Below are 23,135 nucleotides of genomic sequence, written 5' to 3'. Positions count from 1 at the left end.
GGCGATGGTTGTGCTGCTGCACTCCAGCCTGGGTTACAGAATGAGACCCTGTGTCTAAAACAATAAAAAATATGTAAGGAATTAAAAATAATGAGAATAAACACTCTGTGTTTACTATGTTTCAGGCACTGTTCCTCACAATGTCACTCTGAAATATATACTATTATCATAATTTTATGCATGAGGAAACTGAGGCACTGAAGGATTTTTGTCCAAAGTCCCACCTTTAGTAAGTGGTTCCAGAGTCTTTATTATTAACCCCCAAGATCTTCTGAGTGATTTTATCTTAAAATAGGAGGTTAGGCAGATGTGGGTGAGAATCCAGCTCCGCCCTTGACGGGCTGCTGAACTCTGAGCCGGTCATACTGAAAGGTGGCATCTGATCTGAAAATTGAATTATAGGAGAAGTCAGCCTGGAGGAACCTTTGTGAGCTCACTTGCTAATCTGTAAAATGGTAAAGAATAACTGCCTTATGGGATTACTGTGGTGGGAGGTGCTAGCCAGGAGGTGGCTTCGGTAAAGAGGTCCCAAGTACCCTTTGATTCCAGAATCTCGGAATTCCAATTTTTACATCTATTTAGAAACTCAAAAATGTACTCCAGAGTTGTAAATACGACCATCTAAGCGTTCTGAGGTATAGGGGAGAAATATTTAGAAGAGTCAGTTCTGAATCATCACACGCCATCTAGAATTCCAGTTGGATATTTATTTGGTTTAATAAGTAAGCACATCTGGGAGACAAAGATGGAAGATTATCAGCTGCAATTTTATGAACCTTAGTTTAATCATGTATTTTCTTATAACCCACAAGGTACCAGGCATTGTGCTAGGCGCTGGGGGTTCAGAGCATACCGTGAGAGAAGATAATGGTGAGAGATAGTGCATAAACAACTATTCAAATAACATAATACTTGAACATGAGAAGTACTATTAACAACAGCAATTATAAAAGGAGTCATCATGTAGAGTGGATGGATGGGGGCTTGAAGGGACAGTAATCTTAGGGGGAGGGAACAGAGAAGGTCACACTGAAGAAGCAATACTCAGTCTGAAAATTGAGTGGTAGAAGGAGCCAGAGAAGATCTGGGGGAGGAAGATTATGACATAAGGGGCAGGAAGAACAAAGCCTTGGAAACAGGGACAAGCTTGAGGGATTTGGGGGAATAAAAAGGTTCATTGTGACTGAAATCAGCAAACACATAGGAAGGGTGTGGGAGATGGAACCCGAGAGGGAGTGCTCAGAGCTTTGGGGGTCTTGTAAACCAAGGGCAGTGGAGGCTGAGAACTGAAGAAAAGAGGTCAGACTTGTTGGAGTGATCTTGGTGATCACTGCAACATCAGCATCAGAATTATGAGGAAGAAAGTCAAATTGTAAAAGGTTTAAAATTAGTGAGTGTGGGAAAAGCAGAAGCAGTAGCTTTATATTTCTCTTTCCTGGAGAGAGGTGCCGAAGGCATCCAGGAGTAGGGGAAAGAAGACTTGAAAATTCCACGTGGTTCACTCTAAGAAGGAAAGTTATTATGTATAGATGATAGATAGATAGATAGATACATATAGATAAATAGGTAGATTATGTATAGATAGATAGATGATATATAGAAATAGAAGAAAAAATGCATGCCAGCTGTTTATGGTTACATTCCTAACAGAAATAATAAGATCAATAGAAATAATCAACATGCACCATTTTCTGATGTGTTAGAAAGTCGATATGTAGTGTCACATAACTGAGACTGGCACTGTAGCCAGTTCTTCTGCATTTCATTAAAAACATTATCTCTACCAGGTGTTGTTGTATATTGGCATTTTTCCATGTATCTATAATTTTTTAAACTACCCCAAGGTAGAGCCAGCATTATTTGAGAAGTAAATTTAAAACCTCTTTGCTGGGCGTGCTGCTTGGAATATCGAACATGGTAGGTTAGTCAGCCATTCTGTGGCTGTGATTCAGGCAGCCTGATCGCATTTGCAGTGCTGCTGAAACAGGCAGCGCTCTCATCCTTCATTTGATGGTGATTCAGACTAAAATTACTCACAACTTATGAGGATCATTGTTAAATGGCTGCTGAAGATTCTGATATTTGAAAATAATATCAACTAAAAGATAATATTTCTCAGAACAATTTGGAATTCTTGGTATAGACTTGAGGATTTAGTATATTGTTTCCTAATTTTGATGAGAAGTACATCGTAGTGTATAAAAATATAAAACGCAATTAGCCCCTGCGAAAGTCATGGTTGGAGTGAAAATACAGAGTTGTGATAGACATGTAATACATATATGTATTGTTCTGGCACATATGTACCAGTAAAATACATAGGTACCACTTTGATCAGTAAGAGACCGTTTATATTACCTTTCAATTTGTAAAAGCTGAATTAGCTTTTCACTTATATTTATTTGCTTCTAGTTTATTACTCAAAGATGGATGAGATTTTATCTCAAAATTGCCTTCGGTAAATCAAATTGGGTAAAATTGGTTTTCAAGAGTATTAACCAACATTAATGACCATTTTTAATGGGAAAGTGATGCTTTTCTAAAGCCTAACTTTAGAAAGTTTGCACTGAGAAACAGATTTTGATATTTGTTTTTATAGACACAGTATTTAGTTTTTGTCTTTTTTGATATTTTCCTCAGAAAAATCATTCACATGGGGTGCTGTATGGACAGAATTCTGTTCCTCCAGAATTTATATGTTGAAACCTTAACCCTGAATGTGAGTGTGTCTGAAGACAGGGCCTTTCAGGAGGTAATTAAGGTTAAATAAGGTCATAAGAGCGGGACCTAATCCTGTAGGATGGTGGTCTTATAGGAAGAGAGGGAGAGGAAGAGAGAGAGAGCACTGCCGTGTGAGGACACAGTAGGAAAGTGGTCGTCTGCAAGCCAGGAAGAAAGCCCTTGTCTGGTACCCTGGTCTTGGCCTTCCCAGCCTCCAGAGCGGTGTGAGAATAAGTACCTGTTATTTAAACCTCCCAGTCTGCAGCATTTTGTTATGGCAGCCTCAGCAGACTAAGGCAGAGTGCCTGACACCTAGCCAGACACGTCTACTGTTTTCAACGTTCTTTTGTGCCATATTAATGATTGATAAGCCTCAACACATAACTTCAAAATAAATATTTGCAGAAAATAGATTCCTTTTGAAATTAATCCACAAGTAAATTATTCTCTGAACAAAATTTGCTGTGTTATCTATATAAACCATTCACCCAAATGCTTCTCTTTGTCTACTATTATCCCCTCCATGTGAGGCCATTTGTTTGTAAACAGTAATATTTCATGTACTTCGGCCATTGTCATGGGGAGCTACATTCTCTCTGTGAATTGTACGTGAAGATGGAACAGAATGCAATCACTCGCTTTTAGAAGGAGCCAGTGTAGGCTGTGGGTTTCAGTCTTAGACCTGCGAGTTCAAAGCTTAAGATATTGAAGTAACAACGTATATTTTGGATAAGTGATACAAATAATTATTTTAAAGCTATAGTGTTAAATGGCAGAAAGGTAACTGTGAAGGCCATAAAATCCCTTTGGAAAGATGTGTAAGGGAGAATAAATCTACTAAGAGATTTGTAACCAGAAAAAAGGTGTCATGCAGGCGGGGCTCCTGGGAGATACTAATAACAGTGGAGTGTTTGGACAGGTCCCGTTCGCACAAACTGACCATCCATCTGACACGGTTGCCCCCGCCTGCTCTCAGACAAGCTTCAGATCCACCTGCAGCTTCAAGACATGATTCTATTGCTTTACCTAAAATAGCAAAGGAAATTTTTTTTCTTCAAATTGTATTTGAGTTCAGTGACCTTATAGCTCCAAGTCCCATTTTCTGAAGAAAATCTTCAGCCAGCCAGACTTGGAATGGAAAGAGAATTCACACAGAAACGGAGAAAAAAGAGAGGAAACGTATTGAGTGAATGCTTCCGTGCGAAGCACTCTCTGAAATGTTTTACATTTATCACATTTAATTTTCATGAAGACATATGGGAAAATGGAGGCGTAGCAGGCAACGTGTGTAAACATCACTGTTTACTCATACTGACATGGGCTAAATAAAGATAGAATGAATGCCTCTGAGAGTTATTTATGTATAAGAGCTAATTACGTATTTTGTCCCAAACATAGAGCAGCCACACATTTTGGACTCTGTGGAAGTCACAATTTCAAAAATTCAGCACTGTCTTCTTCCATACTTTCATCTTATCATCAAACCCTCTGTCTCAAATTTAGAACAGTACATTTGTACACAGCTCCAGGCCAAACCTTCTTTTGGCATCTGTGAATGGAACTGCAGTTATATAGTGAATATCACCATCAGTGGGAGATCCAGAATTAGTGTGGCTTGAAGCTGAGTCGAGGCGCGGTGGCTTTAATTCAGAGCGGCTGCTAATCCAGTGTCCACGGACACCCTCTTAGAGAAAAGAATGCAAAGTACGGGGTGCAGGAGATGATATTAAACCAAGTCTCCCAATGAAGGTGAGCACAAGGAAAGAAGGGAGAGGCAGTGTATAGAGGTGATTTAAAAGTTTTCGTATAGTAGAAGCACATCCTGAACCAATCAGGAAGAGTTGGTTTTAAAAAAAATCATGAAATGGATATTTTGGTGATTCTGTTTTGAAGGAGAAGGTGAGAGAAAAATCAATCAGAAGATTCAAACCTAGAGATAAAGAGACTCACACCCAGAGAGAATTACGTCGTTTTGCTAGAGATGTCTAGCAAAACGAAGTAATTCAGCAAACGAAAGATTGAAGTTAGGGTGAAGAAGTGTCTTCTGAGGGACCCGTGGGCCTTGAAAGAGGCTGAGAACCCTGTGTGGTCCCCTTGGTCAATCCTAATTCAGAATCTTAAATCATAGCACATCTCTTTCTGTCTCTCTCTCTCGTTCTCGCTCTCTCTCTATCTCTTTCTGTCTCTGTCTGTGTCTCCCACTCCCTTCTCTGGGCAGGAGAAAACAGCTGTAGGTGAGGGAAGGGTGGTGTGCAGTTAAGGGTCCAGGCCAGCTTTCTCAGGGGTCATACTGGGCTGGCGAGGATCTTTGCAGCCTGAAGGCACCAACGCTGGTTGAGATAAGGGCAGACCAGATGGAAGGAACCTGGCACAAGCCATTTGATTAAACACCCCTGCCCCTCACCCGTAAGTTGGAGAGAACCAGTCTCCAAGCTTCAAATTCCGGAGTAGGATCCCAGGTTAAGGAGGGAGGAAGTGCCAGGAGCACACACAGACCCAGAGCCAAGGGGGAAGGTCTGTACAAAGCTGCCCCTATCCTAGGCATCACTGGTATGCCTGAGTGTCATGGGGGACAGCGACCACATAACACGCTTGGGGAAATGGGTGAGAGAGCAACACAGCGTGGCTAAAGATGAACAGGCTGTTCTCAAAGAAAATACAGACTAAGAAAAGATGATCACAATGAACCTTCAAGAGTGGTTACTTTTGGGGTCCAGTGAAAGAGTGGCTATCATTTTTTAGCTTAACTTTTATTTCAATTTTCTTTTTTTTTTTTTTTTTGAGACGGAGTCTCGCTCTGTCGCCCATGCTGGAGTGCAGTGGCACGATCTCCACTCACTGCAAGCTCCACCTCCCGAGTTCAGGCCATTCTCCTGCCTCAGCCTCCTGAGTAGCTGGGACTATATGTGCCTGCAGTCACACCCAGCTGATTTTTTGTACTTTTTTTAGTAGAGATGGGGTTTCACTGTGTTAGCCAGACTGGTCTCGGACTCCCGACCTCGTGATCCACCTGCCTCGGCCTCCCAGAGTGCTGAGATTACAGGTGTGAGCCACCATGCCCTGCTTTATTTCGGTTTTCTAACCAAGAATGTTTATGTGCCTAGTGCGGTGGCTCACACCTGTAATCCCAGCACTTTGGGAGGCCAAGGTGGGCGGATCACGAGGTCAGGAGTTCAAGACCAGCCTGGCCAACATGGTGAAACCCTGTCTCCACTAAAAATACAATTATTAGCTGGGCATAGTGGCGCGTGCCTGTAATCCTAGCTCCATGGGAGGCTGAGGCAGGAGAATCTCTTGAACCCGGGAGGCAGAGGTTGTGGTGAGCTGAGATTGCACCACTGCACTCCAGCTTGGGCAACAGAGCAAGACTCCATCTCAAAAAAAAAAAAAAAAAAAAAAAGAATGTATATGTGATCATACTTCGTTGGTTGAGTAATACATTTATTTTGTATGTCAACAAGAGTTATCTGACTTGTAAGCCTAAGAACCATATTTTGTTTTTTCTTTGTTATTCTCAGCTTAAAAAGAGACAAACAATAAAAGGAAACAAACAGAAAGTCCTCAAAATGTAGACTTACAATTGTGCACTGATGGAAACAAATGAAAAAGCAACACATTTATTTCCATATAATAAAACACAAACTGACATACTAAAAATGGGAACTTTTTTGTTTAATTACTTAGTTGGGTACATTTTATTTCTATTCCTTTGGGAGTCAGCTGAACATCTTTCCGGGAATTGATCTGGGGAAAATCAGGCACCCTGGGGTCTCAGCTTTCTGGATTCCTGAGGATGTGCCCTACACCTGACAGGGCAGAAACAAGGACAGAATGCCTCGTGCTTACTTCAGTTGGCTTTTCAGATCTATATTTATTTTTTCTTTTCTCTCTAGCTCAACATTGAACTTTGCATGCATAGTGAGCGTTCATCTTGAATTTATTGTTAATTACACAGCTATCGTCATTTTGGTTTAGCAATATTGCCGACTCATTTAAATGCCAAGAAAAGCATTTTAATTTATTTACTGAAACTTCTAAAACAGCTTAAAAACATAGCTCGGTGGAGGTTAGCCATTTGATTTCAACAAATTTCAGATATATATGGCTGGATTCTATTTAAATTAGTATTTTTTTCTAAATGCAAAATTGAAATTTCTTATAAATGCTCATCATTATTTTATATAAAAATATCAAACCTCTGTGATGGTAAACGTATTTCCCGGGCGGGCGCGGTGGCTCAAGCCTGTAATCCCAGCACTTTGGGAGGCCGAGACGGGCGGATCACGAGGTCAGGAGATCGAGACCATCCTGGCTAACACGGTGAAACCCTGTCTCTACTAAAAAATACAAAAAACTAGCCGGGCGAGATGGCGAGCGCCTGCAGTCCCAGCTACTCGGGAGGCTGAGGCCGGAGAATGGCGTAAACCCGGGAGGCGGAGCTTGCAGTGAGCTGAGATCCGGCCACTGCACTCCAGCCTGGGCGACAGAGCGAGACTCCGTCTCAAAAAAAAAAAAAAAAAAAAAAAAAAAAAAAAAAAAAAAACAACGTATTTCCCTTATTAACATAGTCTAAGATATATTTAAAATTTCTAATTTGATAAGAAAATTTTGAATGGGGATAATTATCATTCACTGTTTCTGGATTGTTTCTCACCATTGAAATGAACAGTCATCCTCTTAAGAAAAACCCAAACTGAAGTTCTCAAAACTGGGTTTGGGGAGAATTATAACTGATTTGAGATTTAGTTGATAATGCATCATTCCTGATTGGGAAATGATTAAATTTTTAGCAATTGGCACTTGGGCCAATTTAAAGTGATTTGAGATAGATCGTAACTGCAGTATTATTACTGGGGAAATGGAGTATTTGTTCAAGACAGGTCTTGTTCTTTTAACCAATTTTCCTTTTTTCTTGTGATCTGAACTTATTTCAAGTTAGTTAGATGAGACATGGCATATGCTAATCGAGCAAAATTTAATGGTCAATGAAGATGTTAATACATTTCCTTGTTCACATTTTAAGCACATATTGCAAACACAATTAATATTCTCAATCTCAAAAACATTTACAGTCATCTCCCTGCAAGGGATTGGTTCCAGGACACCCTCGGATACCAGAATCTGCTCATATTTAAGTCCCACAGTCAGCCTTGTAGAGACTTTCGATACAGAGGGCCAACCATATTTATTGAAAAAAAGGTGGTGACACATTGATTATAACCCAGAAGGGGAAATGTGAAGGAAACCGTCTTGCTTTAGTACAAAAGGCATGTTTGTGCCAGGTGAAATGACTGAATATAGGAACAATATTTAAAATAAGTTCTGTAAACTCGCATATTACCTAACCTAGTTAAATATGGCTTATATGCCTCTGGTATTTGTGTTTTTTAGTCCAAGGCATTTTCCCTTTTTTTCTCTCTGATTACTTATCTTTCTTCTTTGTCATCAATATTCACAGTATTGAAGCATCTCTTTCATTTCTTAGTCTATTTGATTTCCTCTAAAATGTCATTAGCATACTCTTTACATACTCAGACACGGTACTAATTGATTAAGTTCCAAGAAATACATAAAATTAAGCAAATTATTACATTCAGAACAAATGAGAGACATTTAAAGTTATAAACCCCCACCAAACTTTAAATTTTCAGCAAATAGAAACTCTGTATGAATATGATTTTAATTAACAGTCACTTCATTTTAAATAATCATGTCACTTACAGAGGTATGATGTTAAGAGGTTTGGTTTTTGCATAATCGCTGTGGGAGGGTGAGTGCTCACATGAAAAGCTCACCCAGCTGAACCCGGAGGATTCATGCAGTGGGGAAACTGAACCTCCGTTCAATGTAGCCTTGCTGAGGAATATTGAAAGATGTGACTAATCATAGGTACTAATGCCCTATTGGGACAACCATAGATCCTGATAGAGAATTCTGAGGAACTTAACACCAGGGCAAGCCTGATACAGAAATATGTAAAACAGAACATCAGAGTAAGCTCACTGTAATTACTGGTGCAAACTGAACATCTGCTGACTATTTTCTGAAGGTAGGATGATGTGTAACTGCAACATTAATTCCATATAAATGGAGCTGAATATTCATGACAGCTTTGTAGCCACTTGCTGCCTATCTGCATACATTCAGGGTATTTGTTTTGCCCAATAATAAAATCAACTGATTCTGTGTTTATGAATTGGCATGTTTCTTTGAGTATTGATTTCCCCCCCTACAATTTGGTGATGAGGATGGGACTTCTTGAGTGGGTGCTTCTATTGGGTCAATTTGTGGGAAGATTTGTGGCCACCTTCTTAAAAAGTCATTTTATTGTGATAAAACACACTTTAACATAAAATATGGCCTCTTGGATTAGGTAAGAGACCCCGACTATTTGCTTAAAAGTCTCCCATTATCTACTTTGGCTCAGCAGGATTGGGTTCCTAGGCAAAATTTCAAACCCTTACTACAAATTTGGAGTTATTGTTGAGCAAAATGTGTAATATGGGCTCACAGGTCCCATATGATTCAGCATAGGTTTTAATGGCAGAAAAATAAAGGAAGTCCAGAATGTTGCTGGCAGGTCTCTCTCTTAGAAGGGTTATTTCAGCCGGGCGCGGTGTCTCAAAAAAAAAAAAAAAAAAAAAAAAAAAGAAGGGTTATTTCACTCTGTTATGTTTAGAATGGGTAAACTTGTGAAAATTCTGCTTTGCAATGGCCAGAGAAAGGCTCTTTTTTTTTTTGAGATGGAGTCTCGCTCTGTAGCCCAGGCTGGAGTGCAGTGGCGTGATCTCGGCTCACTACAAGTTCTGCCTCCCGGGTTCACGCCATTCTCCTGCCTCAGCCTCCCGAGTAGCTGGAACTACAGGTGCCTGCCACCATGCCCGGCTGATTTTTTTGTGTGTTTTTAGTAGAGACGGGGTTTCACCGTGTTAGCCAGGATGGTCTCGATCTCCTGACCTCGTGATCTGCCCACCTCGGCCTCCCAAAGTGCTGGGATTACAGGCATGAGCCACCATGCCCGGCCGACAAATTAGTGTATGCACGGAGATTTGAAGGAAAAAAAAATCCCAAATAAATGGATAATTTATATTCCTGAGATGAAGTATTCAGGAATAAACAAAAGAACAACCAACAAGAATGAATTTAGAAACTGAAAGAATAGAATAAGAAACTGAAAGCTCTTTTTCTTCCTCCAGCTTCCGATTCCTTCTCTGCTGTCATTCCTTTTGTTTCCTCTGCTTCTCTTCACCCTTCTTTGCTCAATCTGGGATCTCAGAGGAGGGAGGTAATGGTCTCTTGGATGAATTGGAAACCTGGGATGAATTCCTTTTAGAAGGAGCAAATTGTTAGCTTTATTAGAATATCCTGATATTGGATGTCTTAGTTCTGATCCCATCTCTGTGATTCCCTCTAAACTGAATATGCAAAACATAACTAAGGATCTATAAATTATTCAGAAGAAAGATCAAAGAGTCAGTGAGAATTTGGGTAAGAGATTGTATCCTAGAATAAAGGTTTTGGGTTGCTGAATGGTTAGTTGCCTTAAAAACTTAGAAAAAATGGGGGGAGTCAGACTACTATGGCATAACAGGGACTGAAACTACAGTGCCGTACAAACCAACTTATTTTTCATTTCATGCTGAAAATCAGCCCTATTCCTTTGCAACTGCAGTGACACAAACGCCAGAATCCATGTTGCCTTCCCCCACGTTGATATACTTAAGAGTTTTTTTTCTATTGCTCTGGGAAGATTCACACAAATTTGCAGAAGTGCTCTGCAGCATTTTGTCAACATATAGCTACACACATGAGGATAGAAACTGGCTGCTGTGTGATGTGTTGCCTCTGGCTGACTCGCTCAACTAGTGGAACAGGTGTGATAGAGGCCAAATTGTAAGCCCCTCATCAGGGAGTGCTATGGCCTCAGGAAACCAGCCATCCACCTCTTTCCATAACTCAGTGTGAGGGACTGCTGGTGGCAGTCCTTGGAGCCTCTCTGCATATGGTGACCTCTAGCAGTGCTACAATAACGCACTCAAGAGGCAGGTGTGTCCCTGTCGCTTTTCATCAGCAGTGCACTGAAGCAGTTTCTAAATTTGGGGGGCTCAATCCAAGGGAAGATCAGAATATATCCTTGGTCCTCTACCTTTTATAGCGGCCTTGTTGCCAGGAATTTCCCGGCCAGCAATTGTCAGGAGAAAAAATAGTTAGATGGCAAGGGCGGGCAGTTGGTGCCAGCAATCCATTTTGGGAAAATGTGGGGAAGAACTTAAGGCTGCAGTGTTAGCTGCCCAGTTAGAATTATTCACAGAGGAGACAGACTTTATTGGGAGCCAACAACAAATAAAAAGGAATGCTCTAATGGAAAGTTGATGTATCACTGTTGTAAGAAACCAGGATATTCAAAAAGGGGATGCTGAAGAAATTAAGGAAGATGCAAAGGATTCAACCTGAGTCTGAAGCTTTATTATCTTCTCTAGGAGATTTTTCTCCTGAGAAATGAGATGAGAAATAATTGGCACAAACGGTGCAAACTAGTGGGCAAAACTGACATAATGAGGAAACCTTTGAGTTGGGAAGCAGAGACTTTTATGTGTCTGTTTCTTTTACCCATCTTAATCTTTTCGTGTTCCTTTTGTGTGTGTGTGTGTGTGTGTGTGTGTGTGTGTGTGAGAGAGAGAGAGAGAGAGAGAGAGAGAGAGAGAACCCTGGAGGCATGTATTCTGTAATTTCTTCTGACCCTTTTTTTTTGTTTGTTTTAATGTTTTGGGTATCTCTGGACAACCTTGTGTCTGTTCTTGCTGCTCTGAAATTACTCTGCAAATAGATCCTTTGTAAAAGAAGCATGCTTTTATCTAGTCTCCTGATGCACCTAGCTATATTTGTTGGAAAGGGACTCACTGTGTAAACTAATGCCCGCCACCCATTCTGTATTCTAGGTGAAATTATTTTGGAGCCCTGGGAGACAAGGCACCTGATGTGGTAAAGATGTGCCTTCTGAAACCAATAGGGACAGTGGGGGGTGGCAATCTCACCTTACACTGGAATAGATCAAGAAATTCACAAGAAGTAGATCCATTTTTCTGAATCCCAGTAACAAATATTTTAGTAAAATATATCAGTCCTATAATTAAATAGCTTACAACAGGGAATAGCTCAATTATAAGAAATAGAATCTATACTTTTTTAATTAGGAAAATGAGCTGTAATAAGGGGCATTCACTTTGTAATACTTCTGTGTTACCTGTGAAAAGGAAGGAAAATTTGACAGGGAAGGTGGACCTGTTCATGGATTTGTACAGGATCTTATAGAAATAAATATGTTTGTGATTCTTCTGGTACCTGTGCTTGTGCTACCTGACCTTGCTACTATTTTAATTACAATACCTATATCAACTACATATTTTTCTGCATTAGACTTTTGTCCAGGCTTTTTTCTGTACCTTTAAATGAGAAATCAGGGTTCGTCTTTACATTTACCTATGGCAGCTTTCAGTATTTGTGGCAATGGATTCCTCAAGATTCAGAGATTCACCTACTGTATTCTCTGGATATTTACTGTTCAGGAGAACTTAAAGTCATTTTCCTCACCTTGGAGATTCATGCTGATTCAATATGCAGATGAATCATTGATAGCTGCTGACACCTTGCATGTGATAAGAAGAAAATGTAACTTTGCTACAAATTTTTAGCTTCCTAAGCATATAAAACATCCCTAGGTAAATAGCAATAGTGTCAAACTGAACTCAAGTATTTGGGATATTTATGACTGGCCAGTAAAAAACAGTCCCATCCTAGAGTCAGCCTGTTTTACAAATTAAGCCACCCATCATTAAAAATCAAGTTTGCCAGTTTTGGGGGTTGGTTGGGAATTGCAGTCAGGGGATCCCTGCCTGTTCAGAAAAGGTGAAGCCTCTCACTGAGATGTTACATCAAACATCACTGGCACCTTTACTGGGGTCATGTTAGCAGTGGCAGATCTGTACAGGTCTGCAACAACCTCAGTTCTTGCTATGTCAGAAAAAGGAATTCAACTGAGGAGCTTAAGGCAGAGGGAGAGACTGAGGCAGAGACTCAGAGAAGGAGTGAATGTTTATTAAAAAGTTTCAGAGCAGGAACCAAAGGAAGTCAAGTACATTTGGAAGAGGGCCAAACTGGCGACCTGAGAGATTGAAGTGCACAGTTTGCCCTTTGACTTGGGGTTTTTTTTTTTTGTTTTTTTTTTTTTGAGACGGAGTCTCGCTCTGTCGCCCAGGCTGGAGTGCAGTGGCCGGATCTCAGCTCACTGCAAGCTCCGCCTCCCGGGTTTACGCCATTCTCCTGCCTCAGCCTCCCGACTTGGGGTTTTATACATTGGCATTCCACATGCACAGTGGCCTGTCAGCACTTGGGAGGGGACATAGGCATAGTGTGTTCACTGGAATTGTATGCATGTTCCTAGAAGGAGGTCATATACCAGTTAAACTCTGCCGTTTTGCCTCTTAGTGTGCATGCTTGAGCCACTCACCCAGCTCCTGAGATCATATCGGGAAGCTTCCGATCACCAGTTTCAGGTGTTTGTATCTACTGCGAGACTGCCTTTCCCTGGCACTGTGGGAAATAAAATAAAATTACTATTTTAGAGAGACGATGTAACAACTGTCTGACCATCACCCGATGGTTGCCTGAAATTCCTGGGGTTGAGGGGTCCTCTTCTTCTCTGCTCATGTCTGACTAACTACTGTAACAGAAGAAGCTGAAAAGCCTTTCAAACCCTTTAAGGACCTATTGTCTCCCCACATGTATTCATAACTGTGGTAAACTATTCTACTCTTTCCATCTGGAGAGTGAAGGAATTGCTAGTGGTGTGCTTACTCAGAACCTAGGCCCTGACTGTAGACCTACTGGTTATTCTCCTGTTGTCTTGTTGGATTCTGTTGTTCTGTGTATGCCAGGCTTTCTACAAGCCACAGTAGCTCTTCTCATTGTGTAACTGCCCAATGGGTTCTTCTTGCTGGCTGCAAAAAAAAAAAAACAACCATGGTATTTGCGTATTTGCAGTAAAGAAAGAGTTTAAATTAACTCAAGGTTGGCCACACCACTTTAGAGATGAAGTTATTAGTCAAGTCAGTCTCATCGAAGGCTCATAGGTTAGGGGTTTTTCAAAGGTAGTTTGGGTGAAGGGCTAGGGGTGGCTAGGCAATGCGTGCTTGCTGCTGATTGGTTGGGGGTGTAATCATAGGGTGTGGGAAATGATTCTCCTGCGTACTGAGTTACTTCTGGGTGGGGCCACAGGAGCGGTTGGCAGGTCCAGGTGGAGCCATTGGTAGTCAGACATGCAAAAAACCTGAAAAGATACCTCAAAAGGCTAATCTTAGATTCTACGATACTGATGTTATCTGCTGGAATTAATGAGGAAGTTGCATATCTCGTGACCTCTGGACAAATGGCTAGCAATCATTTATGTCTACATTTTAGCAGAATTTAGGCTCCTCTATTCTCCTAGCCTGGTGGTCTATCATTAGCTTTAGTTTTGGGGAAGGGCTATTATCATTTAAACTATAGACTAAAGGTCTCCCACGGTTGGCTTGCCTAAGGCCAGGAATGATTAAAGGCAGCTTGAAGGTCAAGGGCAAGAGGGGAGTTAACTAGATCAGGTCTCCCCACTGCCATAATTTTGTCACTGTTAGAATTTGTGCAAAGGCAGTTTCGATTTCACTGTTAGAATTTGTGCAAAGGCAGTTTCAAAGCGCAACTTTGACCCTAGGACATTGAACTTCCATGTATCTCATGTTGTTGCTGCTGTTTTACAAATTCATAGACACAACATTTTTAGTGCACTGCCAGATAAGCTACGAGCAAGTCCTATTATCTAATACTAATGTTATTCTAGGCAGGTGGCACCTTTTGAGTCTAGTTACTCTGTTTGCAGATCCTAACCAAATAGGAGGATGTGACTGCCTCATAGTCACAGAAAATACTCAAACTAGGCCTGACTCATTCAGTATTCTTGTTCCCAATGCTGGCAATATTGTTCATTGATGGATCTTGTGTGAGAGAGGCACAGGGATATAAAATTGCATCTTATGCAGTAGATATTTTGTAGGTAGAGATGGCTTTCTCTTAGAACATATTATAAATGATTACAAATGTAAAACTATGGTGAAATAATTTTGTTTGCTTTTAAATGATTTTTGTTGCTAAAAACTAAAATTAAAAATAGCGAACAAGTATCCTAAATGTTTTTGAAACTATCATCATAGCGATTCTCAGACTATCAAGACTATGAACTATTTTCCATAATGCCACACTGATCATAACAATCATAACCATTTGTATGTGCATATCCAACATCTAATATTCAGGGATAAGGTCATATGGAACATCCAGTTTAATGCTCACAGATTCTTATGTGAAAAAATATATATTTGATCATAGTTAAAATGGACAAAATAAGTGAATTTATCTGATGGTCAGAGAGTAAATATGTCAAACAAACAAATGATTACAGTTTTCAGTTAGAATAACAAAAGCTGATTAGATCGTTGATTTAATAATAGTGATTCCCTAGCTAATTTTTTCATCTGTGCAGGTTGATTCTCAGGGATGAAAAAGTGTGAAAACATTCCAATTAAGTAAATTGCTCTGCAGTTGGTGGGAAGTACTAAGTAATTACTTGTGGTGAGTCCAGAGATGAAGATGGAGTGGGCATCTCTGAGTCACCCAGGCAAAGGAAGACAGGTGCTGCTCCTCATGGCGAAACAAGGAGCTGGGTTTAGAGAGACTGGATAGAATATAGCATTAGGAAGACTAACTCTAACAAATCAAGTCAATGCACCAGTATTTGCCTGGAACCAACTATGCATTAAACACTGGTAAATACTGGGAGGGTTGAGAAAAAGGTGCAGATCTTGGGGAACCTAGCATAAAATTCAACACAGCAGACATTTATTCTCCTTGAAGAATTCCTGGTTTTACAACGGTGCCTACCATGTCCCAGAACTAGGCTGGTTGTTGAAAGTCTCTGAGAAACCAGAGATGGCACCAGCATAATACCCTGAACTTTTATAAAGCACAAAGGTTTATAATTATCATAAGGAATCCTGAGAGCAAGAAGACATGCTGATCGATCTCACGCAGGAAATTTGCCCCAGATCCAAGTCAAATGACAAGTTAGATGAATTACCTGCTTTTTAAAAAGGTATTGTAACATTTAATGTGATCATTTAAAGTCAATAGCAATATCTCAGTAAGAAGCCCTGTTAAGCTGCGATATGTTTAGTTATATGCACTATATACAGAGAGCTAGGTGGCCAGTTCTGCTCTCCTCATTATCTGGATTATTTTAAAAATTTCATCTAAGTTAATCTTGATTCATATTTTGGATTGCTTTATGTTTCTGAATGATCATTTCCTCACAGTTACCAGTAGTGAGCAAACACCAGGAAACATTTATTTGTCTTTCTTAAACATGCACTACACTTTGTTTTTCTCTTTTTGACTTATGATTCAAACATGGTAAATTAATTCATTTTTATTTAAAAAAATGATAGGATGCTCAAGTATTAAACAATGTACAAATATATTTGCAGTGTTTCATTTTTCAATGATTATATATATTTAATTAAAGATATGCATAAGTGTATATGCACATACATTTTTTTCAGTAAGGTACTCTTGCTGTCATTAATTATTCATTGATTTTCCCTGTAACAATTATTTTTGTCTAAACTCACTATTTCAGGCCATGCTTTTTTAGTGCTAGAGAAAACTTTAGATTCCATAGTATTCTTTTTTTTTTTTTTTCTTTTGAGATGGAGTCTCACTCTGTCACCCAGGCTGGAGTGCAATGGCGCAATCTCGGCTCACTGCAACCTCCACCTCCCCGGTTCAAGTGATTCTCCTGCCTCAGCCTCCTGAGTAGCTGGGACTACAGAGGCACGCCACCATGCTCGGCTAATTTTTGTATTTTTGTTTTTTTAGTAGAGATGGGGTGTCACCATATTGGTCAGGCTGGTCTCGAACTCCTGCCCTCAGGTGATCCACCTGCCTCAGCCTCCCAAAGTGCTGGGATTACAGGCGTGAGCCACAGCGCCCGGCACCATAGTCGTTTGTAGCGTGCTTTCCAGCTAAAGTGAAGCCTCAGGTGACATACAATTGCTCTCACAGCTAATTAATGAAAAAGCTGGAGCCATCACCCACATTTCTTAATTCCTACTTCAGTTCATTTAATAATGCTAGAAAAAGGCAGAGTCACACTTATTTGTGTTAACAAACATTGTATTCTAATGGTTAGTAAAATACTAATAATGCATTCATGAGCACTTTAAAATAATTAAGTGCAACTGTTCACATAGGCACTTATCGATCCTAATTTAGATAAGAAGCAATTATGAATGTTACACCATTATCTGTCATCTTCTGAAAATAGCAGGGACAAAAGCAGTATCATCCTTGCCTAATGTCATCTACTAGTGAGGGGATGTAGACTTAAGGGATTAAGTTGAGTCCGGCTGAGAATCACAGGAGAAGGTCCATAGATTCATCCTTGCTTTCAAAGAGTAGCATTGTGAGAATGAGTAAGGGGAAATATCACTTAGTATTAACAGATAGCAATAAGCAATGTTTCCTACTAATTGATTATTTACCACATGCTAGTCCTATGCTAAGAGCTTTAGAGATACGTGAGACTCTTGTGAGTCCCGATCATCATTCTCCCCAGTGTTCAGAGGAGAAGGCTCTGTGTGTTTGAGTATCTTACCCACAATCACAGAACCAGTACATGCTGGGACTTGGTCTCAGACCCAGGTCTCTCCAGCCTTGCAGGCTGTGTTCATCATATGATGTATCTTTGATGACTTACAGGAAACTCCACAACTGAGCTGAAGTCTTTGACAATCGCAGGAGCCAGCATCCTGCTGGAGCCATGGCCTCACAGTCCTGTCTGTGTCCATGGGAGGGCTCTGTGGCAGCCCCAGGTCCCACTTGCCGGGAGTCCTTTCTTCACCCAGGGGCATCCTGAGAACAGAGGAGGTTGAGGGGGCAGCAGCGGAAGTTAACAGCTCTTCAGCAGGCACTGGGTCCACGTGCTGGAGCCACTTTTTTGTTTATTTATTGTATTTAGACATCAGATGCCAAGGTTTCCATGAGTCACCTTCCTCGGTGAGAAATCATTAAGGAACGATCAGTCTGGTCTGCATAAGGCCCTGCTCTTGCCTTGGTGTTCATTCATTCATTAATTATATTTTTTATACATGATTCACATTTCCCCAGTCCAATATGTTTTATTTGTACATATTCTTTTAAAAATTATAATTCTTTTGTTCACACATGTTTACTCTTACATATAATATTGTTTTATATCTTTCATTTTGCTTTTTACTGATTAACTCTTTGCATAAATAGAATTGTACTAGTCATACTAAGGTGATAAAGATAATATGCTAATTTTTAATAATCTATAGACACATTTTAATTGCTTCATAAAATATTAGGGCATATGTCATGGTAATTATATTATTAATGCTCTATACTTAGAGTTAATACAATTTCTTCATACAGCACTTATAATTAACAAAGTGTCTTAATCAAATAATCTTGTTAACAGGCATTACAGGGAGCAGCTTAACAATATCTTTCATTTGTATAGTTCCTTAGAATTTTCAAGTCACCTACAGAAACATCTTCCAACAAGCCATAATTGGGCAAAGCAGTTAGTATTATTCCCATGTTACTTATAAAGAAGCTGAGATTACAAACACTAAAATTTGTGTCCAATATCAGCACAGTCTGGCCATTAAGGAAACAGAATTAGAACTCAAGGACTCACGGGCACTTTCTTACCCCACACACAGACAGCTTAAAATAATAACAGCATATTAAAATAAGAATCTCTTGTAGTACATCTGAGTGTTTGGGAAACTAATAATAAACTGAAGCTGCTGAAGAATCTATTTCTTTTAGACAAGCTTTTCTAACATCTTTGTGAGCACTAACTGAATTGAGGCGTGAAATTGCACAGGACAGTGGTGGCCCTATGCATAGTAGAGATTTAATGCTTATTTTAAAATTCAATATCTTGTAATTTAAAATAAAGATTTGATAAAAATCCACTAAAACAGAAATTGCAAAATGACACATTTGGAAAAATAAATTTCTAACAGTCTTAAAAATAATTGTTGATGAGTCTTAAACATTGACAGATTTTTTTCTGCTGATGGCTGTCAATCTGGGTATTTCATACTCAACCACAAGTATCCACGTGCTTAACATTTTGCAGACCAGGATATCACAGGAGCAGCATCACTGACTGTGACTGTTAGATTTAGCTAAGTGACCGCTAAAAATCAAAGAGTGTTGGAAATTGTTCAGTAATGTCATTAATTCCTAAATTATTTATGAAACCTATTTCCAGCATGTGAGTGGACTCCAAGCCACAGGTTTCAGTCACTTTCATGTATACCCAGGGAACATGTTACGGAAACTGATCATTTTATCTGAAAATATTCATTTTTGATTACTTAATATAATCCTTAGCTAGAATGCCGTCAAAGACAGAGAATCCACATCAAACTTACGTGACTGTCTTTCAGTAAGATGGAGCTTTCATACATGAACACACCACACACACACACACAAATTGCAGAGGAATGCTGTAAAAAAATAAATGATTTATAATCTTACAAGTACATTATATACATTAACTAGTTTAATTCTTACCAAGATTGCCAGATAGATATAATTTTTCTACTTTACAAAGAAAGATGATCATTTCTCCCAAGGTCACACGCCTGCTAAGACAGAAAAGAATTTGAAGGACTATGGCTTCCAAAAACCATTCTCTGTACTCTCTCCACAGAGCTGTAACTTTTGTTATTTAGTCTAAAATGAAGATGTAAGCCTCTGCAGAATTGTTCAAGGTTGCATATTTCTGTAAGAGCTGGCTTATCCTTCTGGAAGCTTCGTTTTTCCACCTTAATAAAACAAAACAGGAATAGGTCTTTGTGTTCGCCATTCTTTCTATCCGTAGTGGTCATGTGCTCACCCGTGAATTCATGTCTGCTCTGGAAACTCTCAAAGCAAACTTTGAATATAATGAATGAGAGACTTCACTGCATATTTTTAAGACACACATTATTTTATTGTTACAGATAAGGTTATTTCAATAATAAGCCCTGAATGTTATGACAGTGAAATGCTAGTATAACTGTTTCCTGCCCAAAATGTATTCTCTTTAATTCCTCTATCTTTAAAGAACAATGGTTCATTTGGTTGGTATCCCATAAAGCTGGTTATAATTCTATATAAGACATTAATAATGTGATTTCTCAAATTTCAAATGCATTAATGTGATTATATATACTTTTAAATATATTTTAGTCATATGTAATAAATGTTTGATTTTTTATTGATATCTCAAGTTGCGAAGAGTATGTTTCTCATCTGCCTTATTCATAAACGATTAGATAATGTCTATTTAAAGTTGCTTAAATGTTAATCTAATTGACATTAAATTTTATTTTGCTACTTGATGCTGTTATGACATCACTCAGAAGTATATTTTCCAGAGTTTTTACTTTGAAACAAATTGAGAAAGAAATAACATTTGGCATATAAAGGTGAAAAAAATTCTGTTTTGGTAGGGTTCCTTTGAAAGGTTTTTATTGTATTGTTTCTACTGAAGTTTACAAAGCTTATTCAGCTATGAAAAAATGTGATTTTAATTCTGCAACTGAATTTTAACATTGGAGTCAAAATGCTCATAGGATCTGATGTTCCTGTATTAGCTTGGCTGTATGTCTTGGATGTTAAACTCAAATTAGAACCCAAATAAAAGGATTCAGAGTCTGATGGATCAACCATCTCTACCAGCCATGCCAACAATGACCAGCCTGGGTCACAGTCGCGGCAGCCACCTCCACACAGGTGGTGGGCTGATTGATTTCCAGGTGTTATCTCAATCAGTGCTCCAATCCTTCAAGATCAATTTTACCGATGAAGAAACTGCAGCTTGCAGCAGAGAGTAACAGGGCTTGAGGTGGTGGAGGTGGTGGAGCTGGGATATGGCTTCTTTTATATAGGTCAGCCTGGGCTGTCCAGACAGAAGGCTGTGAGTGCAGAGGGTATGCAAATATTTTACCTGAAGTTGGTATAGTGATTGTTAACTCAAAAAATGTTGATGTACATTACCCTTTAGTTGGAACAAAAGTGAAATGATTATCTCTAGCTGAGCATGGTGGCTCAATGACTGCAATCCCAGCATTTTGGGAGGCCCAGGTGGGCAAATTACTTGAGGCTGGGAGTTTGAAACCAGCCTGGCCAACATGGCGAAACACCATCACTACTAAAAATACAAAAATTAGCCAGGTGTCGTGGCGTGCTCCTGTAATGCCAGCTACTGGGGAGGCTGAGGCATGAGAATTGCTTGAATCTGGGAGGCAGAGGTTGCAGTGAGCCAAGATCGTGCCACTACATTCCAGCCTGGAAGACAAAGTGAGACCCTGTCTCAAAAAAAAAAAAGGAAATGATTGTCTCGGAAATGGCATGAATTAGCAATAGATGAACTATTACCAACTCTCACATCTACAGTAGCATTTAAAATTGACCACATTCACTAAGGCATTTCCTATATTTTTATTTCCGTGTGTTTTTACCCAGGGAGACCCATTGGTGGTCTGATACTAGGCAGGCTGATCTTCATTCTCTTTGTCTTCTCTTGTCTTAACTCTTGTACATTCTCTTGTCTTGTCTTGTCTTGTCTTGTCTTGTCTTGTCTTGTCTTGTCTTGTTTTTTCGAGATGGAGTCTCACACTGTCGCCCAGGCTGGAGTGCAGTGGTGCAATCTCGGCTCACTGCAAGCTCCACCTCCCAGGTTCACACCATTCTCCTGCCTCAGCCTCGTGAGTAGCTGGGACTACAGACACCTGCCACCACACCTGGCTGACTTTTTTTGTATTTTTAGTAGAGACAGGGTTTCACCGTGTCAGCCAGGATGGTCTAGATCTCCTGACCTCATGATCCGCCCGACTCAGCCCCCAAAGTGCAGGGATTACAGGCGTGAGGCAGTGTGCCCGGCCCTAAGCCTGGTACATTCTTTAGTAAAGTAAAATAATTAGGTAGGAAACATTCTTGATTCTTGGTTGAACTAACTGCTGGCCTGTGCCATACATAGATATTAACTATGTGCCCCAGTCATGTTAGGTGATAGCATAAGAGCATTAACCCTTTCCTTGTTCTCACACATGCCATATTCTTAAAAATCTGAAAACAATGAAAAAATATCTAAAACAACTTTGTTTGCTTGCACTCTGATCCTTCCCTATGTTCAGATAGGAAGACGGAGTGAAGAGTGAAAGCACGCCCCTTTGCCCTGGAGCAGATAGTGGCAGTGTGCTCCTCTTGACGCTCCCGGGAAGCGGGCCACAGGTGCGTGCAGCTGAGTTCGCTGTGAAGTGGATTCAGCCTGATAACATGGAATGAATGCTGCCGTTGAAATAAAAGCCAGATGTAATCCTGCCCACAGTCTGTGATAGCTGTCCTACCTCCAGAGAGCCCTTTCTTCTTCCTAGACTGTAGTGTCTCATTTACAAATTAAGAGTGTGGGGCTGGAATCACGTCTAGGTCCCTTCCAACTCTCTAACTGCAGATTCCAGGATTCTCACTGCTGCTCCTTTGCGTGTGACCATGGTGCTTGATTGCCCTGCCATGTCATGTGGCTTTTTGTGAGCATCTTTACCACTTGATTAGGGAGGAATTTGTGAGATAGCATTTTTGAAAAGTGAACTTCATGGAGGTCGCCATGTTTATAGTCATTGTAATGGTGTGGATGAAATTTAAACTACCTTGTAAATAAAGAAAACTTAGACAATGGTGACTAATCCAGGGACTGGAGAGGTTGTCACATCCTTGTTAACCATTAGCAGTGTTTCCTTTAAAACAGCAGCTTTTTGCATATTAGCAAAGCGAGCGTACATTGCTCATTGCCATGAGAGGTGACAACATGAAGATGGTACATCCTGCAGATACATTGATCCCTTTCGCTGTTTTCTCCTAGGGTTTTCCAGGAAACACAAACGCAGACAGTGTGGTGCACTACAGACTCCAGCCTCCCTTTGAAGCCAGGTTCCTGCGCTTTCTCCCTTTAGCCTGGAACCCCAGGGGTAGGATTGGGATGCGGATCGAAGTGTACGGATGTGCATATAGTAAGTGGCCTTTATTCCCTGTGTGAAATCAAGGTCAGCATGAGATTCTGTCAAAGCCAAACTGTGAAAGCCAATGTCAGCATGAAATGTTGAACTTGACTTTTTCTGTCTTTTTAAATAGCTGGGCAAGTGGAACTGGTTTTTATGGAAAGCTTCTAGTGTCTTCCCATGACAATATGGACTTCAGTTACTGTCTTTTATAGTCGAATTTAGAGGTGGACCTGAACTGAAACT

At 40.0% G+C, this 23,135-nt stretch overlaps 1 protein-coding gene and 1 long non-coding RNA gene across 2 annotated transcripts in view; one reads left to right on the top strand and one right to left on the bottom strand.

Annotated features, from left to right (window-relative positions):
* Positions 1–23,135, top strand: part of CNTNAP3C (contactin associated protein family member 3C) — a 121,544-nt gene that overhangs the window by 70,132 nt on the left and 28,277 nt on the right. Inside the window, exon 3 of the mRNA XM_031661622.1 lies at positions 22,754–22,901. Within this exon, the coding sequence (XP_031517482.1) occupies positions 22,754–22,901 (148 nt within the window). The remainder of the gene's footprint in view (positions 1–22,753; positions 22,902–23,135) is intronic.
* Positions 299–13,708, bottom strand: LOC110741480. Its single transcript, XR_004181363.1, has 3 exons — positions 13,606–13,708; positions 13,229–13,311; positions 299–384 (listed from the first exon to the last, which is right to left on the bottom strand). It is a non-coding gene; the product is annotated as an uncharacterized LOC110741480 (long non-coding RNA).

The sequence above is a fragment of the Papio anubis genome, unplaced genomic scaffold (assembly GCF_008728515.1).
Source record: "Papio anubis isolate 15944 unplaced genomic scaffold, Panubis1.0 scaffold205, whole genome shotgun sequence".
NCBI lineage: Eukaryota > Metazoa > Chordata > Mammalia > Primates > Cercopithecidae > Papio > Papio anubis.
Note: the sequence above shows the minus strand (reverse complement) of the source record. Positions and strands in the feature narration are given on the sequence as shown.